This window comes from Heterodontus francisci, chromosome 12 (genome assembly GCF_036365525.1).
Source record: "Heterodontus francisci isolate sHetFra1 chromosome 12, sHetFra1.hap1, whole genome shotgun sequence".
In the NCBI taxonomy this organism is placed as follows: Eukaryota; Metazoa; Chordata; class Chondrichthyes; order Heterodontiformes; family Heterodontidae; genus Heterodontus; species Heterodontus francisci.
Window position 1 is genome coordinate 111,397,345 of NC_090382.1, and position 23,207 is coordinate 111,420,551.

The 23,207-nt window shown below is 40.7% G+C and overlaps 2 protein-coding genes across 2 annotated transcripts; both read left to right on the top strand.

The window, feature by feature from the left end:
• Positions 1-526: 526 nt before the first annotated feature.
• Positions 527-13,675, top strand: LOC137375739 (protocadherin-10-like). The gene is made up of 2 exons (XM_068043127.1): positions 527-3,013; positions 13,565-13,675. Exons 1-2 carry the CDS (start codon positions 527-529, stop codon positions 13,673-13,675), a joined length of 2,598 nt encoding a protein of 865 aa, XP_067899228.1.
• A 295-nt stretch (positions 13,676-13,970) lies between these two features.
• LOC137375740 (protocadherin-10-like) lies at positions 13,971-23,066 on the top strand. Its single transcript, XM_068043128.1, has 3 exons — positions 13,971-16,454; positions 21,962-22,148; positions 22,990-23,066. The coding sequence occupies exons 1-3, from the start codon at positions 13,971-13,973 to the stop codon at positions 23,064-23,066; spliced, it is 2,748 nt and encodes a 915-aa protein (XP_067899229.1).
• The last annotated feature ends 141 nt before the right edge of the window (positions 23,067-23,207 follow it).

A 23,207-nucleotide genomic window follows, 5' to 3' on the forward strand; every position in this document is an offset into this window, starting at 1 on the left:
TGTAAATAATTTCTATAAATGTCGAAGGAAATGCCAATACATGTAGTGCCATTGGAAACGGTTTCGTGTGTAATATGTACAAAATATCTTGCGTAAACCATACATTTACGTACAGAACGCACGGATTTATTGTAATTATGGTAAATTGTAACGTGGATTTAGTTACAAGAAATTATTACGCTAGCTGTATTTCAGCATATACTAATTTAGAAGATTGTGGTCGGTAATTTGTTTAAAGTATTGCTTTATCATCATTTCAGTGTAGTTATGGGCTGAGACACTTTGTGTCGCTGTCTACCAATAAGGAGATGAAACACCGCTGGTGATCCACCACCCTGCCCCAAACACTAGGGGAAGGAAACAGAGGGATTGCTGGTCTTTTTATTCATATAAAGAGCGAGATCGTCAGAAGGTCTCCACGCTTTTCAAGTCTCCTGCCAAATTACATTGTTTAATTTGGGTGTAATCAAGGTACTGGCCGAGAAAAAGATTTATGAGAGGCGACGGGTTCAACCCTGCAAAATAAATGGCAGATTCAGCAAGGTTATTGTTGCTGAGAACGCAAGCGATACCGTCCATGTTTCTGCTTTGTGCCTTGAATCTGGTTTCCGGGCACATTCGCTATTCCATTCCCGAAGAACTGGAACACGGTGCTTTCGTAGGAAACATTGCGAAAGATTTGGGATTAACCCTGCAGGAACTATTAAGTCGCAAATTCAGGATTGTTTCAGACTCACCAAAACATTATTTGGACACCAACATAAGGAACGGCATTTTATTTGTAAGTGAAAGAATAGACAGAGAGCAATTGTGTGCAAAGAGCGTCAATTGCATCCTAGCATTAGAAGTCGTAATTGAAAATCCGGTGGAACAGTACCGTGTCGATGTTGATATCATGGATATAAATGATAACTCTCCCAGTTTCCCGCACGGTGAAACCCGTTTGGAAATTGCTGAATCGACGATACCCGGAACGCGCTTTTTGTTAGAGAACGCGCACGATCCTGACGTCGGAACCAATTCTATCCGTGAGTACCAACTCATTCCAAATGAGAAGTTCTCTTTAGATGTGCAGAATCATGGAAAATGGCAATTAGTCCATTTGGTACTGGAGACGTCTCTGGACAGGGAAAAAGAATCGACGCACCAGTTACTATTAAGAGCTATTGACGGTGGGACACCGCACCAATCAGGTATTACTCAAATAACCATCACTGTATTAGACAGTAATGACAATGCACCCGTTTTCCAACAGCCTCTGTACACTGCGATGCTAATGGAAGATGCCCCGCCAGATACTGTGATCATTAAGCTTAATGCCACTGATTTGGATTACGGGTCAAACAGTATCATCATGTATTCCTTTAGTAGCTATAATAAGGAATGGGTTCGTGATCTTTTCTGTATTAATTCTAAATCCGGAGAAATTAGTGTAAAGAGGATATTGGACTTCGAAGAAGCTGACATTTACGAGATTAATGTTGAAGCTAAGGACAACGGTTCTCCTCCATTGATAGCACACTGCACCGTTCGGGTGAATATTATGGATGTGAATGATAACGCACCTACATTGAACCTAAATTCAGTTTCAAGCAAAATCTCTGAGGATGTTCCGATTGGGACGTTAATAGCGTTAATCAGTGTAACTGATCGGGATACCGATAAAAATGGACAAACAGATTGTCGGATTTCTCCAATCCTCCCATTTGATCTGAAATCTTCATTTATGAATTCGTACAGGCTAGTAATAAAAGACCTCCTAGATCGGGAAACTACTGCGAAATATGAAATAACTATTACCTGCAAGGACCATGGCACTCCGCCATTGTTCACCAACAAAACTATCGTTGTGCATCTTACGGACATAAATGACAATGCGCCAAGCTTTCTGCAATCTTCATATACCGTCTATGCTATGGAAAATGATCCGCCTGGCAGTTCTCTTGGGTCAGTGGCAGCTTTAGATCCTGACCTGGAACAAAACTCACAGCTTTCTTACACTATTCTGCAAAACCAAATTCAGGGGCTGCCAGTGACCTCATACGTCTCTATGAACTCGGAAGCCGGTATCATCTTTTCACAACGTTCATTTGACTATGAGCAACTGAAAAGTTTTGAGATCCAAATTCAAGCTCGAGATGCGGGGTTTCCACCACTGTCGAGTAACGTTACTGTCAAAGTGATAATCCTCGATCAGAATGACAACGCTCCTGTAATAACATCAGTCGGGTCAGCGAATCATGCTGAGATAATGGTGCCGCGATCTGCGGATCCCGGCTATTTAGTTACCAAGGTAATTGCATCGGATGCTGATTCCGGTCAAAACGCGCGGCTTTTCTATCAGCTTGTGCAAACCACTGATCCCAATTCTTTTACTGTTTCGCACAGTTCCGGAGAAGTCCGAACTACTCAACTACTTAAAGCCAACTATGGTAACGGACAAAGGCTGGTTATCCAGGTAAAAGATAATGGCCATCCACCCCTTTTTGCCACGGCCACTGTCACGGTCATAATAAGTGAACAGAGCGCAGAAATGAACCACGATTCTGTGGAATCTCACAGGGCTTTCAAATATTCTTCAAATTTATCTTTTTATATAATAATTACTTTAGGAGTAATATCCTTCATACTCCTAGTTGTCATAATTGCCCTTGTTATCGCCATTTGTTCAGCCGACAGAAGTTCTGCTTACGCTCGGAGATGTTTTCTAACCAGTTGTTGCTGCAAGAGCTCGTTGAACACCACCGATCGTTTACATCATTTAAATGCTAGTCTTCAGATTGAGCCGGATTCTAAATTAATTACAAATGTTATTGAAGTTCGAGGCAGTGGATCCCTTTCAGACACATACCGTTATAAAGTGCGATCAGCTCCGCAACCAAGTAACATGGAATTCATGTTTCTCTCATCGTCCAATCCAGCAACGCCAGGAACTATTAAGAAATTAACCAGAACATATATGTCAGAGCAGAGTGCATTGCCAATGAACATCTGGGCTGGGGCATCCAGTGAGGTGAGTCAAAATCTGCATTAAATAGAACATACAGAAATTGGGCGGCGAACCCCTGAATAATGTTACTTTTCAACAGTTTATCCAGTGCACATTCAGCAACCTTCTGCTTGTGTTTCATATCTCTAACACTCTAACATTTATTTATCAAACATTCAATATGCCATGCTTAAGTTTATCGAGAAAGATTTTGTAGCTTGCAAATCATGTGCATTTTAACTTCTTGAAATCCAGAAACGTACAAAAGGCATTGCTCAATTTCCTAAGTGTTAATTTAACTATGTTGAGATGACAATATGAATGAACACGGTAACTTTGATAGTGTACCATAAAATAGCCTTATTGTTTAAATGTCTCATTGCACAAATTCTTTAGAGTTTATGAACAAGTAATTATTGCGCATTTTCTATATATGGCAATTGAATACAATTAAACAAGACCTCGAATACCAAGAGGGAAATCGATAGAATACCGCAGTCTTACAGTAATTACCAACGATCCCATTAGAACGGAGGAAGTTAAATCTAAAGAATCATTGTGAAGCTCAGTTTTGTTTAAATAATCTAATCTTCGGATAAAAATATAACTGAAACCATACGTCTAGACTGTAACTTCGTTGAAATGGTCGTTCTTCGAGCCTTCAGTGATAACCGTAAATAACCGTAAATCTGGCAGTGCCTATAAACACCTCCAAAGTCGGCTTGTAAGAGGGAAGATGTCAGTTTCATGCATCCTTGAATTGAGCCTAATAGTTGCTTACAATGATCACCCTCACTCCTAAAAGGTGATCCAACAGCATTTCCAGTCAGATATTTTTTTTCAGGAATACTTGAGGCGCTGCACTTATCACATTGAAGTGGATACATTTTGCTCCCGTTTTAAACCGGTGGACTGGTACGACAATTACAACTTATACCGCTAGAATATTAGGGGTGCGGTGGCATAGTGGTTATGTTAATGGACTAGTAACCAGTGGTCTGGACTAATGAGCTGGCCATATGGGTTAAAATCCCACCATGGCAGCTGGAAATTTTAACTTCAATTAATTAAATAAATCTGGAATAAAAAGTTAGCAGCAGTAAGGGCGACCATGCAACTACCGGACTGCCGCAGCAAGCAATTGGTTCACTAATGTCCTTTATGGAAGGAAACAGTGGGCGGCACAGTGGCGCCAGGGACCTCACAGCTCCAGGGACCCGGGTTCGATTCTGGGTACTGCCTGTGCGGAGTTTGCAAGTTCTCCCTGTGTCTGCGTGGGTTTCCTCCCACATGCCAAAGACTTGCAGGTTGATAAGTTAATTGGCCATTATAAATTGCCCCTAGTGTAGGTGGTAGGGAAATATATGGGGACAGGTGGGGATCTGATAGGAATATGGGATTAGTGTAGGATTAGTATGAATGGGTGGTTGATGGTCGGCACAGACTCGGTGGGCCGAAGGGCCTGTTTCAGTGCTGTATCACTAAAAAAAAATCTGCAGTTCTGACCTAGATATGACTCAAGACCCCAAAAATGTGGTCTTCTGACATTTCTAAAACGGTCTAGCAATGCAATACGCAGTTCTATGCAAGAAGCAAGCCCACTTGTCAAGGGCAATCAGGGATGGGAGCCCACACCCGTGAATGAATAAAGAAGAAAATGAATAAAGAAGAAAACGGACAAGATTTCAGGGCAAGAGAAAGCCGTTAAGAAGTTATAACAATCACTTACGTTGAACTGCTACTATTGTGCTTGCGGTGACAATCAAAAAGTGCAGCGGAGAAAAACTAGTAAGGTCAAGGAATCAGACTGAAAGAAAATTAATGGCAGTATTGGCAGAAAAATAAAACGAAACATAAATATCAAAACGGAATTGCTAAGAACATTGGATAACAAGAAAGCATAAGTGTACAAGATTATGCAAACTGCGAACAATGATGTCATGGAATCCCAAAATATAGTTAATTCCTAATGGTTAAAATTAATGTACTGTACACGAATTTTGAGTATTCAGGAAAGAAGTACTCTGCATGAAATTATGTAGAAAGCTCGCTTGGTCTTTAAGATGCAGATCCCCATGTCGAGGATAAGCATCTCCACGACTTACCCTCACTGGAAGTTTGTTGTGTAAAGGCAGAAAACTAATTCGCTATTTTCCTGAAAACTAGAAGGTCAATAACATCATAAAAGAAAAAGGTTTTATCTGAACAGATAACGGAGGTGCATGGAATTTGAAAGAAGTTAATAATAGGGAGTTGTAACCAGCCTACTATGAATTAGGGATATTCAGTTGGTCAACAATCTGATAGCAAATGAGATATTTATAGCCAATTGTTTTAGGGATGCCAAGGCAAGTAACTTACAGCTCAACCTGAGAATAGATAGCTAACTAGTTAGAACGATATGAATGCCAATAGCGGCCATACTGAACTCCAGAGACTATATTATGATTACAGTTGAAAATATCCAACCTAATATTTGGATTTATTATTTGAAAAGGACCAAATTCAAAATAATGAGAGGAGGTCTGAAACATTTTAATAGGTGAACTATTTTCGAGAGACGTTTCGTAGAAAACAAATGGAATGTGGTTAAGGACATTCTCGTCCAAAAACAAATAAATGCAGACCACGAAACAATAAGCATTACTTTTTAGTGCATGCTCATTCACTGGATGTGAGGGTCACAGACAAAACTAACAACCATTGTCCATCCCTAATTTCCCTTGAGAAGCTGGTGGGGAGCTGCCCTCTTTGGATACGGCTGAATGGCTCAATCAGCCATTTGAGAGGGCATTTCGAGGCCATATGTGGGCCCGGCGGGTAAGGAGGGAAGATTTCTTTCCAGTGAATCGGATGGGTTTTTACGGCAATCCAGTAGCTTTATGATCACAATTCCTGATATTGGACATTTTCTTTTCAATCCCAGATTAATTTAATTAACTGTATTTAAATTTACCACCTCCCATTGTAGGATTTAAACTCATGTTGCTCGGATCATTTGTCCAGACCTCAGGATTGCTACTCCAGTAGCAGAACCATTGTGCTATCGTGCAGGTTAATTAAACAATCCCGAGAGTTGGATTAGCCAGCTAATATAAATTGGAAAAAACGAAAGCACGCTTTTCAAATTATATGGGGGAGATAAGAAAATATATTATGAACAACCCTTCTGGAGCGGAACGTGAGAATCCACTGCGAACAAAACACAAACCTGAAAAAAAAATACCAGCGCAAAAGGGATCATCAAGGTTAACAAGGCCATAAATGAAAATAGCAATTGCAGCATAATGTAACGGTAGGAAATTGTTTCAGCATTATAACGAGCCCCGAACGAAAGTGAAGGCGAACTAAAAATAATTAATGTAACATAACAGGAGTTGTCCCCTGTGACCTACGAGCCTGATGCACCATTCAATTAAATCATGACACTAGCAACGTGTGAACTATCTTAGATACCTTAAAACAATGTGTAATATATTATATAACATTGCCATAGTTAAAAACATGTAAAATCAATATTTTGGAATAGATTAAATGCCCGGAAAATAAAAAAAGTGACTCAAAAAAAGCTGATTGCTAATTTCTTTCTGAATTTTTGACCATTTTCCCACAGAAAGTAGTTGGCAAAAGGGTAACTTTTAATACTGGGGTTTTTAAAGTATATTTCATTTTCACGACTTGAAAAAAGAGGCACTCGGAAGAAATGTAGTTAACATACTATACAAAACTTGCTTCTATTACAGTGTACGCAGTAGGTAATTGGATATCTTGATGGGTATTCAGAAAGTCACTTGAGAGCATTGTGATAACAAACCCTTTGATATTTCAGAGCATGACAGCCCCCCACTTTACTTTCATTTTTAGTTATTTTTTCTTCCTTTTTTTTGCATTCCTTTTTACATTTTTTGCATTTATTTCATTTCATCTTAGTTTGTTCAGTTTGCTTACCCACTGTTTTTTTCAGGTTGTTTTTCTTCAGGTTTGCACTTGCTGATGTTCTATATTCAGTATATTCACACCTAATCTGTACTAATGCTTTGTCTTTCAAAACACCATTAACATATTGTTTGCCTTTGCTCTGTGACCTTTTGGTCAGCTATGTGGCCTGGTCCAATCTGCACCTTCTCCTTTGTTATCTCTTGCCCAACCCCCACCTCACTTGTTTATAATCTGTGACTTTTCTAATATTTGTCAGTTCCGAAGAAGGGTCACTGACCCGAAACGTTAACTCTGCTTCTCTTTCTACAGATGCTGCCAGACCTGCTGAGTGAATCCAGCATTTCTTGTTTTTGTTTCAGATTTCCAGCATCCGCAGTATTTTGCTTTTACTTTGATATTTCTTAATCTGCACGAAGTGGTACAGGGTTTTTGAACAATGTGAGGCTTTTTAAAAATCAGAACACACACAGCAAAATGCCAGTTAGACAGTAAAGTTATATTTAAATGTTAAAAAAGGACAGGAAAATTCTGAGAGAAAGGCTGGACTTGGAAGGGGATATGCTGTTCAAGGTACTGAGTAGTATTAGATCAGAGATTCATTGTGCTCATTTCTTTGGGCAAACGCAAATTGTATTGATTGCTCTAAGTTAATGCAGTTATAGCTATTAGCCTGTACCATCGCCATGTTGCGCAATAAGACAGCTTTCAATTCAAAATAAACTTGACCTCATCTAGTGTTATCTGGATCTACCTTTGGAGAGATTGAAAAAAAAAAGATGCAAGAGACACATGTATCTGGATGAAGTCTTCGTGTTATGACATCGCACAACAAAGGCATTGTGAGGCAATTCCCAGAAAATTTAAATGCTTAGTCCGCATTAGAGAGCAAATGGTGCCATGAACCTGAGTAGGCATCGATGGCAGACCTAAATTTGTAACAGTGTTTGCCACAGATGTCAATAAATGCAGATAAAATCCAATTGGATTGGAAACAGGTGAAATAGGTACTCACCATCAAAAAATGTGACAATGCAACAAAAGTGCATAACAGCAGACCCATTGGTCTAACATGGATTAATAGCAAAATAATAGAACTGGTCATTAACATCAATACATTAAAAAGGCTGGTGGAGCATCAGCCATTCAATGTTCAACTCTGTTTCATCCAGAATCGAGATTTAAATATATTATCACAGTTTCCTATCATAACACCTGTTGGAGAATCAAATTTCAGGAACACTAATTGCATTTTCTGATTTCATTTGAATATAGAAAACAACATTTTCAATTATCTGTATAATTCTTCATCTGACTACTCATTAAATATCAATCCACATACTTGATGTGGCAGCCTTCCATCTCTTGGGACGACGGGTGGTCAACTCTGGATTAAGCATCGCCAGGCGTGGCTCAAATGCTTTATTTTTGATGGCAGACTCTGCTGCACTTCATTCAGATGAAGGCAGCGGGGTGAAGTGGCTTAAGATTCACAGGACTCTGTTTTCTTCAGGCCCTCTTCACAGCCAGCTGAGCTTTCCATTTTACCTTGTATCTCCCAGTGACCCTTTGAAGAGCCAGCCTCCAGAGTTCCTGTCCGTTGGCGACTGTCTCCAAGTTGTGTTGATGTCAGCCATCTTCATATCTCACTCGCAGGTGTCTTTGTATTGGACGTCCAGCAGGTCGTGATCCAATGTCCATTTCACTGTGCAGAAGATCTTTGGGTATGCAGTCGTTATTCATCCGATGAACATAGCTATGCCATCGCAGACATCATTGGCTTGGTAATGATTGCATGCTGATCGAATCATCATGCTCCAAAACCTCTGAATTAGTAACTTTGTCCCGCCAGGTGATGCCGAGGATACATCTGAGAAAGTGAAGATGGAAACCAGTCAGCCTTTCCTCCTGCCCAGCATATGTTGTCCAGGTCCTCTACTGTAGAGGAGTGCACTGAGGACACATCTCCTAAGGCACTGCCCTGCCCCAAGCAGAAACAGAGAAGTTCATGTGGATGCTGCAGGAGTGCTGGTTTCCCATCAAGTGGTATAGCATCAACACCTGGAGTTTTGCCAATGGCAAGTAAGGCGGTAGCTTTGCTGTGGGCTCGTTATCTACCTCTTCCATGACAGGCAGGCTCTCTATGGTTTCTAGAGATTTCTCGATGATGTTGTTTTCCCTGGAGTACAACTCAAGGTAGTGCTCCACCTATCTTCTTCATTTATTACATTTATTACAGTTATTGATGATATCCCCTGCCTTTGTTTTCAATGAAGCTGTTTTCTTTGCTAATGGACTTGCTGTCTTTGTGATCCCATCATACATGACACTAGTGTTCCGTGTGTCAGAGGACATCTGGATATTCTGGCAAAGTTATAACTAGTAGCCAGTGGCACAGCAGCTCACAGTCTGTTGGATTTTACTTCAAGCAGCTCTTAGTGCATTCAGAGTCTTCTCGCCGGATGTCTCTTGTAATTAGAGTCACAGAGTCATTTAAGGCACAGAAGGAGGCCATTCAGCCTATCGTGTCCATGCCATCTCTCCACTGAGCTATCCAGTCAGTCCCACTCCCCCACTCAATCCCCGTAGTTCTGCAAGTCTAGTTCCCTCAAGTGGCCATCCAATTTTTCTTTGAAGTCATTGGTTGTCTCCACTTCCACTACCCTTTTGGGCAGCGAGTTCCAGATCATTACCACCAACTGTGGAAAAAAATGTCTTCCTCATACTCCCCCTGCATCTCTTGCCCAAAACTTTCAATCTGTGTCCCGTAGTCCTTGTACCATGAGTTAATGGGAACAGTTTCTCCTTGTCTAGCTTATCCAAGCCTGCCATAATCTTGTACACCTCTATTAAATCTCCCTTCAATCCCTTTTGTTCTATGGAGAACAGACCAGTTTTTCCAACTTAATTTTATAACTAAAATCCTCCATCCCTGGAACCATTCTGGCAAATCTCCTCTGCACCCTCTCAAGGACCCTGTTATCTTTCCTATAGTGTGATGACCAGTTCAGGACTAACCAGAGCTTTATAAAGGTCCAGCATAACTTCCCTACTTTTTTGCTCAATGCCTCTCTTTATGAAACCTAAGAACCCATATGCTTTACTAACCACTTTCTCAATCTGTTCTTCCACCTTCAACGATCAATGCACATACAGCTCCAGATCCCTCTGTTCCTGCACACTCTTTAGAAATATGGCAATAAGTATATATTGCCCGTCCCTACTCTTTCTGCCAAAATGCATCACCACACACTTCTCTGTACTAATTTTCATCTGCCACCTGTCTGCCCATTCTGAAAGCCTATCCATGCCCTGTTGCAGGAGGTTCATATGATCCTCACTGTTTGCCAATCCTGCATGTTTGGTGTCATTGGCAAATTTTGAGATTCCACTCTGTATTCCAAGATCCAAAACATTTATATATAGCAAAAATAGCAGTGGTCCTCGACCTGGCCATTGGGGAACGTGATCCTCCAGTCTGAAAAGCAACAATTTGCTATGACTCACTGTTTTCTGCCCTTAAGCCAAAATTTTAGCCAATTGCACACTGACCCTCCTATTCCATGCACCTCGATTTTGATAACCAGCCATTTCTCTGGTACCTTGCCAACCGCTTTCTTAAAATCCATATAAACAACATCCAACGCACTCCCTTTATCAACCTTTGCTGTTACTTCATCAAAAAATTCAATTAGATTAGTCAAGCATGATCTGTCTTTTACAAACCCGTGTTGGTTATCATTAATTAACTCAAACCTCTCTAAGTGTTTGTTGATTTTTCCCTGGTAATTGTTTCTAAAACTCTACCCACCACTGATGTTGAACTAACTGGCCTGTAGTTGTTAGGACTGTTCTTACACCCTTTCTTGAATAAGGGTGTTACATTTGCCACTGTTCAATCCTCGGCCCCTCCCCCGTATCGAGGGAAGATTGGAAGATTATGGCCAGCCCTTCCGTTATATTCATCCCCACTTCTTTAAGCAACTTGAGATGCAAGCCAGTTGGACGGGGTGACTTATCTACGCTAGGTGTAGACGACCTTTTTAGTGCTCCCCCTCCTCCAATTTTTGTCCTATCCGTTGCATCTGCTCTCGTGGCTGCTACTGATATTTTATCAGATTCCATTTCCTTATTGAGCACTGATACAAAGTATATTAGCCTTGCCCTGTACCTCTAAGGGTACATTATGCTCTTTGTCCCTAATAGGCCCTACCTTTTACTACTCACATGCCAAATGAAGATGTTTGGGTTCACTTTTATGTTGAGTGCCATTTTACTCTCATGTTCTCCCTTTGCCAGTCTTATTGATGATTTCATCTGACATGCATCATGCACCCTTTTTTTGTTTCATCATAATCTCTATCTTCTTTGTCTTTCAAGGGATCCTGTAATTGCTTCACCTTCTTTTCGCCCTTGTTGGAATGTTCCTAGCCCGTACCCAAAGCATCTCTTCCTTAAAGATAACCTATTGTTCCGATACAGCTTTTCCTCTCACTCTTTGGTTCCATTTTACCCTGGCTAGATCCCTTCTCCTTGGGTCGAGGCTCTGTGTGTAGGGCAAGCTCTGCTCTGAAGGTGGCGGGTCTCCGACTACAAATCAGGCTCTGTCCCAACACCAACGGGACTCTCTTTGCATGCCGAAGAATGTACTGCTTGACTTCAATGGTAGATTCCATTACAACAACATTAGCCTCGAACGAGTCAGCATTTTTCCATTCTTGCTTCCCATATGCTGGGAGTGTGGTATTGCAAATGTTCTTTTCTATTCTTTTGTGAGATGTGGGCGTCGCCACAAAGGCCAGCATTTGTTGCTGATCCCTAATTGCCCTTGACAATTGAGGGCCTTGGAAGGCCACTTATGAGTAAATCACTTTGTTCTGGGTCTGGAGTCACATGTAGGCCAGACCAGGTAAGGCTGACAGATTCCCTTCTCTATAGAGCATTAATGAGTCAGATGGGTTTTTATGATAATTGATCATAGTTTGATGGCACCATTACTGAGACTAGACTTCTTTTGCAGATTTTATTAATTAATTGAATTTAAATTTCACCAATTGCCGTGGTGGGATTTGAACCTGCGTCACCAAGGAATTAGCCTTGGTCTTTGGTTTAACCAGTTCATAGACGTTACCACTACGCCCCTTTTCCCCCGTTCTAAGTAGTGTCTCGAAGTATGTTCCATTTCACTTCTGCATTCTGTCTGCTAATGCCGAGGAGCACCTGTTCAATGGAGTCAAGGAACTGTTTGATCTCAGTTTGGCTGATGGTGATACAAGGACGGCCTTTCTGCTTTGAATAGAAAAGCTTTAAGATTTGCAAACTGATAATGGTGCACCAGAGAGTGATCTATGTCACAGTCTGTGCTTTGTTTGCTGCGTGTGTTGAGGATGCTGTTGAAAGAGTCACCTCTGGGGGTCATCTGGTACAGCTGGTGCCAATGTCCCGATATTGGATGTCTCCAGAACGCCTTGTGGCATGGTTTGTTATGAAAACAATGTGAGTTACACAACGCTCATGGTAGCAGCAAAGCTAAAGTATTCTCTGCCCATTTTCATTTATCTTTCCCGTGGCATGATGTCCGAGACATGTCTCAAGCCGGCATTCACTTTTGCGTTGAAATCCCCCAGTAGGTAAAGACTTTCTGTCTTTCCGCTGATAGCAGTGTTATGTAGAACTGGGTTTTCGTCTCTGCAGTGGAGCGCACAGTTGGAGCATAGATAATCAGAAGGTTAAAGTTGAGTTGAGAGGCGGATAGAGAGAACATGTTCTGAACCATATGTTGGGGTTGTATCATCGAAAGCTTCATATCACATGCTTGTTCTCTTAGTTCAATATTAAATTATTTAGGCCACAATTATGATCCACCTGTCTCGTACAGAAGCAGTTAACATAAGCATGCTTTTCATCCTGCTATAAGTCGTATTCAACTCAACAACAAAGCACCGCTCCACATGTACAATTGAATGCACGGACAGAGTTTCACAGCACTGATTTTAGTCAATTCCGGGAGAAACGTAACGGTAAAAGTGCTAATAAAGTTTACTAAGTTATTAGAATGTCCAGTAGACTGGCTAGTCATTTTTAAATTATTGCTTCATCCATTTGACACAAAGTATAAGAGATGAGGTTCTACCTATTACAAGTGGTCTAGAACTCTCTTTACTCCATTCAATAGTCAGGGCGGCCCGAGCATTATTATATTCATTCATTGCATTATTTAATGTGCACCTGAATCGATTAGATTCCCAGCAAAATTTCATGTAACCACTGCTAACATCTCGTACTTCTCTTATTCTTTCAACATTCGACAGTATTAGCCCCATTCTTTCTTTGATCTCAAGCAAAACATGCACGTTTCTTTTACTAATGCTGTACATAAGGCCAATGCTTCATTTGATATTGCTTTAGACCCGCATTCTATACTTGGAAAGATTTTGTCAAATTCATCAAAAGTGAAGTAAGTTCCAAAATCAAATGGAGTTTTCGTCAGATCTTGTGAAGTACTGAGTGTATATTAAAGACACTGAATTATACTAAAAAATCCACTTATATTTACAATCCTGTGGTAACTTGAAACTATCAAACAGCAGTATCTACAGAATATTCTGTGCTTGGGCGTATGGAATTTATATTTTATAGTCAGAAGCTGTTATTAATATAATTATAGAAGTAGGATTTTTTGTCACTTTGGAAAATACAATGATGATAGATATTCAGTTACAGCAAAATTCATATACAAGTTTTGACTGATATTTTCAGTGAAGTTTGGCTTTATTGTAATCTCGTGTAGTTATAGGCTGAGACACTTTGTGTCGCTGTCTACCAATAAGGTGATGAAATTTAGCAAGAGATCTACCACCCATACCCCCACACCAGGGGGAGGATGCAGACGCATTGCTGGCGCTTACGTGAACCAAGCGAACATCTCCTCGGCCGCTCTTCTTTCTTTTCCAAACCGTGTCCTGAATCGCATGGTTTATTTGAGATTATTGTAATTCACGTTAATAACACTGATGAGCTTCGAAAAATGTACCCTGCAAAAGAAATGTCACATTCAGACAGTCGTTGGATGCTGAGGAAGCTCGCGATACCGTCCATATTTTTGCTTTGTGTCTGGAATGTGGCTTCGGGACAGGTTCGATACTCCATTCCCGAAGAACAAGAGCACGGTGCTTTTATAGGAAAAATCGCAGAAGATTTGGGATTGAGCGTGGAGGAACTAAAGCGCCGTAGATTCAGGGTTGTTTCTGATTCACCAACACAATATTTGGATGTAAATCTGAAGAATGGAATCTTATTTGTAGAAAAAAGAATAGACAGGGAACAACTCTGTGGGCAGAGCCTGGCCTGTTTTCTGCTTTTAGAAGTGGTAATTGAAAATCCTGTGGAACAGTATCGTGCCGAGGTCGAAATTCTGGATATAAATGACAATTCTCCCAGATTCCCGGTTCGTGAAATATGTTTGGAAATTGCTGAATCTGCGACACCTGGAGCGCGCTTTCTGTTGCAGGGCGCGCACGACCCTGACGTGCAAGTCAATTCCCTTCGCACATACCAGTTGACTGCGAATGACCATTTCCTTTTAGATGTACAAGTTCGCGGGGAAACGAAATTACCCGAATTAGTGCTGGAAAAGACGCTGGACCGAGAAAAACAATTCCAGCACAAGCTATTGCTTACAGCTATTGACGGCGGATCTCCAGAGAGGACAGGTACCACCCATGTAACTATTACTGTCTTGGACATTAATGATAATGCACCAGTCTTCGAACAGTCGTTGTATACTGTTAGTCTAAAGGAAAATGTGCCATTGGGCACTTTGGTGATTAAACTTAACGCTACTGATTTGGATGAGGGGTCCAACAATGACATCGTTTATTCTTTCAGCAACTACAATAAAGAGAGGGTTCGTGAACTATTTAGCATTGATCCCATATCGGGTGAAATCAAGATAAATGGAATATTGGACTGTGAAGAAGCAAGTATTCATGAAATTGATGTGGAAGCTAAGGATAGAGGTTTGTACCCGTTAGCCACACACTGTAATGTTCAGGTGAATGTCAAGGATTTGAACGATAACGCTCCTAATATCACCCTAAATTCTGTTGCTAAAGTAATACGTGAGGATGCTTCGACGGGAACATTGATAGCTTTAATCAATGCGAGGGACAAGGATTCCCATGAAAACGGACGCGTTGATTGCCACATATCGCCAAACCTCCCGTTTCTTCTCAAATCGTCCTTTAAGAATTCATACAGGTTAGTGTCAAATGATTTATTGGACCGGGAACGTGCTCCTGAATATAAAATAATGATTAAGTGCAAGGACCGCGGAACTCCTCCACTGACTACCAACAAAACCATAGTTGTGCACATTACAGATATAAACGACAACGCACCTAGATTTCCCCTATCTTCATACACCGTTTATGTAATGGAAAACAATGCACCCGGAAGCTCCATTGGGGCAGTGACGGCTTTCGACGCTGATACGGACCAGAACTCCCACCTTTCTTACTATGTTCAGGAGAGCCAAATGCAGGGGGCACCAATAACGTCATATGTCTCCATCAACGCTGAAAATGGTGTCATCTACGCGCAGCGGACGTTTGATTACGAGCAACTTAAAAGTTTTCAAGTTCACATTCAAGCTCAAGATGGTGGAGTTCCATTGCTTTCCAATACTGTTACTGTGAAAGTGATGATCCTTGATAAGAATGACAACCGTCCTGTAATAATAGCACCCGGGTCAATGAACCACAGCAAGATAGCTGTGCCTCGATCTGCAGATCCGCGATTCCTGGTGACCAAGATAATTGCTTCCGATGCTGATTCTGGTCAAAATGCCCGGCTTTTCTATCAGATTGTGGGAGCCACTGAACCCAGTTTGTTTACAGTTTCACATAATTCAGGCGAAGTGCGAACGGCTCGTCATTTTAAGGATAGCGATGCCACAACACAACAGCTCGTTCTACAGGTGAGAGACAATGGACATCCACCCCTCTCTGTCACGACTACTGTTACGCTTACACTAACTGAGCAGAGCGCTGAAATTCGCTCAAACTTTGGTGAGCCCTACAAGGATTTACAACACTCTTCTGATTTAGCATTTTATATAGTAATTCCTTTGGGGGTGATATCGTTCATACTTTTAGTTGTTATAATAACTCTTGTTGCCATCATTTGGCCAGTTAACAGATACCCTGCTTGCTCTGGGAGTTTTTCCATTGCGAAATGTTGCTGCATCAGTGAGCACGAATCCAAGGACAGATTCCAAAATTCGAAAGTCAACCTGCAGATTGTGCCGGATCATAAAATGATTGCAAATATCCTTGAAGTACAAGGGAATGGGTCCTTTTCAGATGCATACTACTACAGAGTTCGTTCGGCGCCACGAGATACCACCCAGAGCATGTTCGTCACACCATTCAGTCCAGTAACATCAGGAACTAATGAGAGGAATAACAGAACAGCTGTGTCAGAAGTTAATGGAAAAGTAACCAATGACTGGCTTGATAAAACTAATAAGGTGAGTAGTATACACTGAAACAAAGCAAATGCTTACGTATAAATAGATATTGCGGCAACGCACAGCTAATCGACGAGGAGGGGTAAACGAGCAGGTGCTGATCTATCTCAATATCCCATGCTTTATTTTCTGATATAATAGCTTTGATTTGTTTACCAATTTAACCCACTTTCACTTGAGGCAATTCAAAGAAGTATACTAGAACAGCATTTCATTAGTTCCCAACAGCTGATAATACCTTAAATCGTTGGATAACCTAAGGTACGAAGAGAAGTAAGCCAAGAGGTAGGTTTTAATTGGCATCTATGAGTACAAAGCTCATTTAATGAATCGTTTAGGATGTAGTGATAAAAAAACATGTAGTAATTTGACGTACTTTTGCAATAACTGGCAATTGTTCGCTATAAGCCAAAAGTCACAAATGTCAACCACTTTTGTAGTATCTGCCCGTTCTGATTAGTACTGATGAAATCTAAACCAAGATATCATATTGTGCTGCATTTTCTAGTCATTTCGTCTGTATCATAGACATTATTAATTTAAAAATCGTCAGTCACTGTCTCTTATAGAACACCCCAAAATCAGGCATATTTGGGGGGAAAACGCAATCTTATTTGACACTATAAATTACCCAACTGGGATGATCTTCAATACTGGTTTACTCAAGTTTCATGGTCAGACTTTAGTTTTGCTTCTCTGATTGTCGACACTGGATCTTATTTTCTATTCAATCTTTTCAACATTCCACCATCTCCTTGAATATGTATTCTTTGAACGACATGGGCAACTTCATCAAAGAACAAAGAACAAAGAAAATTACAGCACAGGAACAGGCCCTTCGGCCCTCCAAGCCTGCGCCGATCCAGATCCTCTATCTAAACATGACGCCTATTTTCTAAGGGTCTGTATCTCTTTACTTCCTGCCCATTCATGTATCTGTCTAGATACATCTTAAAAGACTCTATCGTGCCCGCTTCTACCACCTCCGCAGGCAACGCGTTCCAGGCACCCACCACCCTCTGCGTAAAGAACTTTCCACGCATATCCCCACCAAACCTTTCCCCTTTCACTTTGAACTCGTGACCCCTAGTAATTGAATCCCCCACTCTGGGAAAAAGCTTCTTGCTATCCACCCTGTCTATACCTCTCATGATCTTGTACACCTCAATCAGATCCCCCCTCAGCCTCCGTCTTTCTAATGAAAATAATCCTAATCTACTCAACCTCTCTTCATAGCTAGCGCCCTCCATACCAGGCAACATCCTGGTGAACCTCCTCTGCACCCTCTCCAAAGCATCCACATCCTTTTGGTAATGTGGCGACCAGAACTGCACGCAGTATTCCAAATGTGGCCGAACCAAAGTCCTATACAAATGTAACATGACCTGCCAACTCTTGTACTCAATACCCCGTCCGATGAAGGAAAGCATGCCGTATGCCTTCTTGACCACTCAATATGAAGCATCTTCGGCCAACAACTGCATCTTGGCTGGTAACTTCTGTAACCTCAGAATTAAAAGTGCTCACCCTCTCTTTACTGAAAAAAAGTGTATAACCGACTGTTTCACTGTTCCTCAAAAATTCATTCCTTTCAACTAATGCTGGCTCTAATTACAGCCTTATTTGTTTCCCTCATTTGAGGTCAAATAAGTAAAGACATCGCAGGGATCAAACCCGGCACCTTGTTGTTCTATGCAGCTGATCGCGTTTCTATGCCAACTACATCAGTTACTGACGGGACCCTTAGTATTTCATATGGATGTTCAATTTTCTAACAATACAAAAATTAATGTTGATCTGTCACTTACATTCCCTCCTCTTTCACGAATGTTAATAACATTGCCAAAGACACTTCCTCGATTACTTCTTTCAATTGTAGCGCTGTGATCCGCATCATATTTTGTTCTTCCAAGCCCATCGAACCATGTACCCACTAGGGTCCATAAGGCTTCTGGACTTGTGACATCCCTTATGTTGTCATAAGGAAATGCATATTATAACTTGCCCTGTCCCATACCGTTCCCCCCTCATTTCCCAAAGGACTTTCCAGTGCTGGTTCTATGTACCACGACTACTGTTTCTCGTATGTATCCCGTATATGTGGACGGCCATGGTCTTACGCTTAGAACCAAGCCATTTAGGAAGGAAATCGAGAAGCACGTTTTCATGTCACGCGGAATTCTCTCCCTAAAAAGGCTTGGGTTGTTGGGATAATTGGAGTTTTCATGACGAAGATGTACAGATTTTGTTCGGTAAGGCAACAAGGTACATAGAGCGAAGATGGGCAAATGGAGTTGTGGTCCGGATTAACTATAAGCTAATTAAATGGCAGAGCAGGCTTGAGGGATTGAATGGCTTTATACTTTTCTTATGTTCCGATGTTCTTTCAGGGTAGAAGATTACTCATGCCCGTCTTTTTGCTAAGAAGTGTGATCACACTTCCCTTCTCTGTTGATAATTCCACTCTATGTTCATCACCTTTCGTCATATACTAAAGGATATGGAAAGTTATTTTATCAGCAGCATTCTTAAAACACGAATTTAAGTTTTTGACATAACCCAGGAATGGAGCATTATAATTTGTTTCACTAGTTTACTTCTAAGGAGACATAGTTAGTACATAGCTGTAGTGCTTTGCCAATTGTTACTGCCTCGTATCTTTGATGATAATTAGGTTTTTTTTACATATTTTTGCCATTTATTTTTACATCAGATAGAACTGGCATATCAACTCCAGTGGTAAAACTGCCCACCAAAGTTGTGCCGTCTCATTATTACTGACCACTTACTTTGGCCAAAACAACTTTTCCATGATTTAGAGCGCAAGTCAGTCTGCAAGACTTGAATACTACGCTTGATAGGTAATCCATGCCATGCCTTTTATCCGAACACGCTCTTCAAACATCCCAGTTGCTAATCTGTAACGTTCCACATCAGGTACCAAAATGGAGTGGTTTCGCAGACGTAGTTTGGTCAAATTTGAAGTGCTACAGCGCAACACTGCGATTTGGAGAATGTGGTGGGTCGACGTGCGAAGAGTGTAATTGCTACACTGTAAATATTCAGACAGGCTGTTTGAAAAACGATCCAGTTTAATCCACTCTGCTGCTCTTTCCCCTTTAGCCTGCAAATGTTTCCTTTTCAAGTATATATCTCCGATTCCATTTAAAAAGTGACTACTGAATATGCTTCCAGCAGGCAGTACTTCCTAAATCACAACAACACGCTGCACAAAAAAATGATCTTCAGAAATGTAGACACCAATTTATAATCGGAAAACGTTCATAAAAATGTGAAAAATGTGACTTACAAATTATTGTTTGGAGTAAGGAAGTTTATGCAAATACAGCAGAGTTAATAAAATATACATTCCATTTTTAATTATTTGTTATAGTTAAAAAGTAAATTTTTTGACCAGTTTGAAAATCTGAGAAGTAGAAGAGTTTCCAGCGCTAGTGTGTTTTGTTTAATTCATTCATGGGGTATGGGTATACCAGGCAAGGCCAGCATGTATTGCTCATCCCTAATTGCTCTTGAGAAAATAGTGGTGAGCCACCTTCTGAGCTATTGCAGTCCTTGTGGTGCATGTACACCCACAGTGCTGTTAGGTAGTAAGTTCCAGGAATTTTATACAATGACGATAAAAGAATGGTGATTTGTTTCCAATTCAAGATGATAAATTACTTGGAGGGGAATTTGTAGCTGGTGGTGTTCCCAAGCGCCTGCTGCCCACGTCTTTCTGAGTGCTGGAGGTTGCATGTTTCGAAGGTGTTGTCGAAGAAACATTGTTGTGTTGCTGTGGTTTATTTTGTACACGATAAATACTGCAGCCACAGTGCACTGTTAGTGGAAGGCGTGGATATTTGACGTAATAGATTGGGTACTAATCCAGCGAATTGCTGTATCCTGAATAGTGTCGAGCTTCTTGAGTTTTACTGGAGGTGCACTCATCCAAGCAACTGGAGAGTGTACCATTACACTCTTGACTTGTGCCTTGTAAAGACTTTGGCGAGTCAGGAAGTGAGTTAGTCACCACAGAACACCCAGCCTCTGACCTGCTCTTGTAGCCACTGCATTTATATGGTTCATTTAATTAATTTTGTGATCGATGGTGACCCACAGGATGTTGATGGTGGGGATTCAATAATGGTAATTTCATTGAAATTCAAGGTGAGGTGCTTAGACTCTCTCTTGTTGAGATGACAATTACCTGGCACTTGTGTGGTGCGAATGATACCTGCCAATTATCGATCCAAGCTTGAATGTTGCCTATGGCGTGTGGCATGCAGGCACGGACTGTTTCATTATCTGAGAAGTTGGGAATGGTACAAAACACTGTGTAATCATCAGCGAACATCCCCACTTCTGGCCTGATGTTGGAGGAAAACAGCTGAAGATGGTTGGGTCGAGCAGACTGCCCTGATGAATGAGATGAATGGCGAACCGCAACCACAACCATTTTCCTTTGAGCAGGCATATCTCCAACCAGGGGAGAGGCTCCCTTTAATTATCATTGACTTCAATTTTGCTCGGGCTCCTTGATGCCAGACTCAGCCAAAAACTACCTTGATGTCAATGACAGTCATTCTTACCTTTACTCTGGAATTCAGCTCTTTTGTCCATGTTTGGATGAAGGCTGTATTGAGGGCTGGAGCCAACTGGTTGTGGCAGAACCCAAAGTGAGCAATAGTAAGTGCTGCTTGATAGCGTTGTCAATGCTACCTTCCATCACTTTTCTCATGAAAAGAGGGGGTTACAGGATTTTGTAATTGGCCAGATTGAATTTGGCCTGCTTTTTGTGCACAGGACATACCTGGGCAATTCTTCACTTTGTCAGCATTTTTCTTGTTCTAGTCTGAAACATTGTGTCAGATTGATAACCTATAATTAAATAATAGTTTCGAATTTTGAAATGATGTCAATGTAGAACCATTTGAGTTTAGTCAGATTAAGTTGTAATTTACAAAATTATTCAAAGACGTTCCACACAACAATTATACCATGCCCAACTGTGATCATCCTAAATGCTGCACATTACCTGCTACTTAAATTTTGCAGTAATTTGATACAATCTTGGACTTTTAGCATACGTCTTGTAGTCTGATGCATCTTTGTAAAACTCTGCGAAAAATTTTATTGTGTGCTCAGAGAAATTAAATGTACTGTCAGGTGCAAGCTTGTTGTTTCTCAAAGCGGCAGGTTGTTATGCTCACTGACAAATTATTTTTATTATAATTATGCTTTCTGAGCTTTCACGATATGCTTCTCCGCACTTAACGTCTGGTCACGCAAGTTTGAATCTTCACCCCCATTTGCTTAGCTGGGCTGGCTTATTATACACAGCAATGGCTTTGCACATTAGATTTAAGACCAAATGCATTCTTTAGTAAACTTGAGATAGAGATTGGGAGCAACAGCACGAGGATGTACAGCTATCATTCAGTACCATTTTAAAGTCATAACATCTGCTCTTACTTTTATATGGCACGTTGGTTTTATTTCATTAGTTGCAATCAAATAGAAAACTTGAGGGAAATTTTGGGAAGGAGGGAAATAGCCGTGTTTGCAGCATGGAGGTTTATCGACTGCAGTGGCTCAGGAACAAAACTGAACCACTCGAGCACTACCTCAAGATGCAAAGTGTAATTACAAGGTGGCAAGTTCACATAAGCAATTCTAATTGTAAACCTGAACGTAGGAAATTATCATATCAAAAGTTGGCACTGAAGTGCGCCAAAAACGTCAAAAAATAAATACCACTCTAGACAGGAAGTGTATATGTCATAAGATTGATGAATATACTACACATGCCATCATACTTCACATCATAGTGTGAACTATTTAATTTTACTAAAATATTTAATGCTTCATATTTTCAAAATCTACTGTTTTAGATTTGAGTTTGTCGAAAATGCTGTAAGGTTTGATTCAGGCACATTTATTCCACCACACTAATATGATACCGCAACCATAAAGTTCCACTTAGTACTGAATAGTCAATTATCTAGAATAATCATTTCTGAATTGCAGCCAGTGGGGGGGAAATATTAATGTATGGACAGATACATCAAAACTGCATTTTTGCAAAATTGTTTATCATTCAATGTAACCCAATCATTGCTTGAAACCGCATGAAGCATTATAGGTTCGAAATTCTAATACTTCTTGCAACCTTCAGGAAGGGAGGTTTGCACACTATCCGTTGACCGACAGGGATATGTCTCTGACCTCGACGCGAAGTAAAACGTCAAATCTTATTTCAGCAACATAACTGACACTCGAATATCAAAACAACTTTAATGCTAAAGTGAAGAACAATGATGAACTTTAAATCGGCGGTTTTTTTCTGGTGTTACAATTTACTCTACTTTCAATTAATACTCGCTTAGTTGAGGAACATGTTTCTTCGATTGGAAGTTATACAACGAGGTAAGTTTTAAGATATCTTATCAAGTCACATTAATATGCGAATTCTGCTACCAAAGATACAATAAAAGAACTTCATGATGGCAATTGTTCATTTCTTGCCGCTCAGATAAACGGAAACGTGGTCGGAATACAGATACAACTATTTCATACGCTACATCTATTCTGGACCTGTATGAATACTGACCAAAAAGTTAGAATTTCAACATTTTAAGTGAAGTTTAGCTTTAATATTATCTCAGTGCAGTTATAGGCCGAGACTCTTTGTGTCGCTGTCTACCAATAAGGAGATGAAATACAGCTGGTGATCCACCACCCATCCCCCAA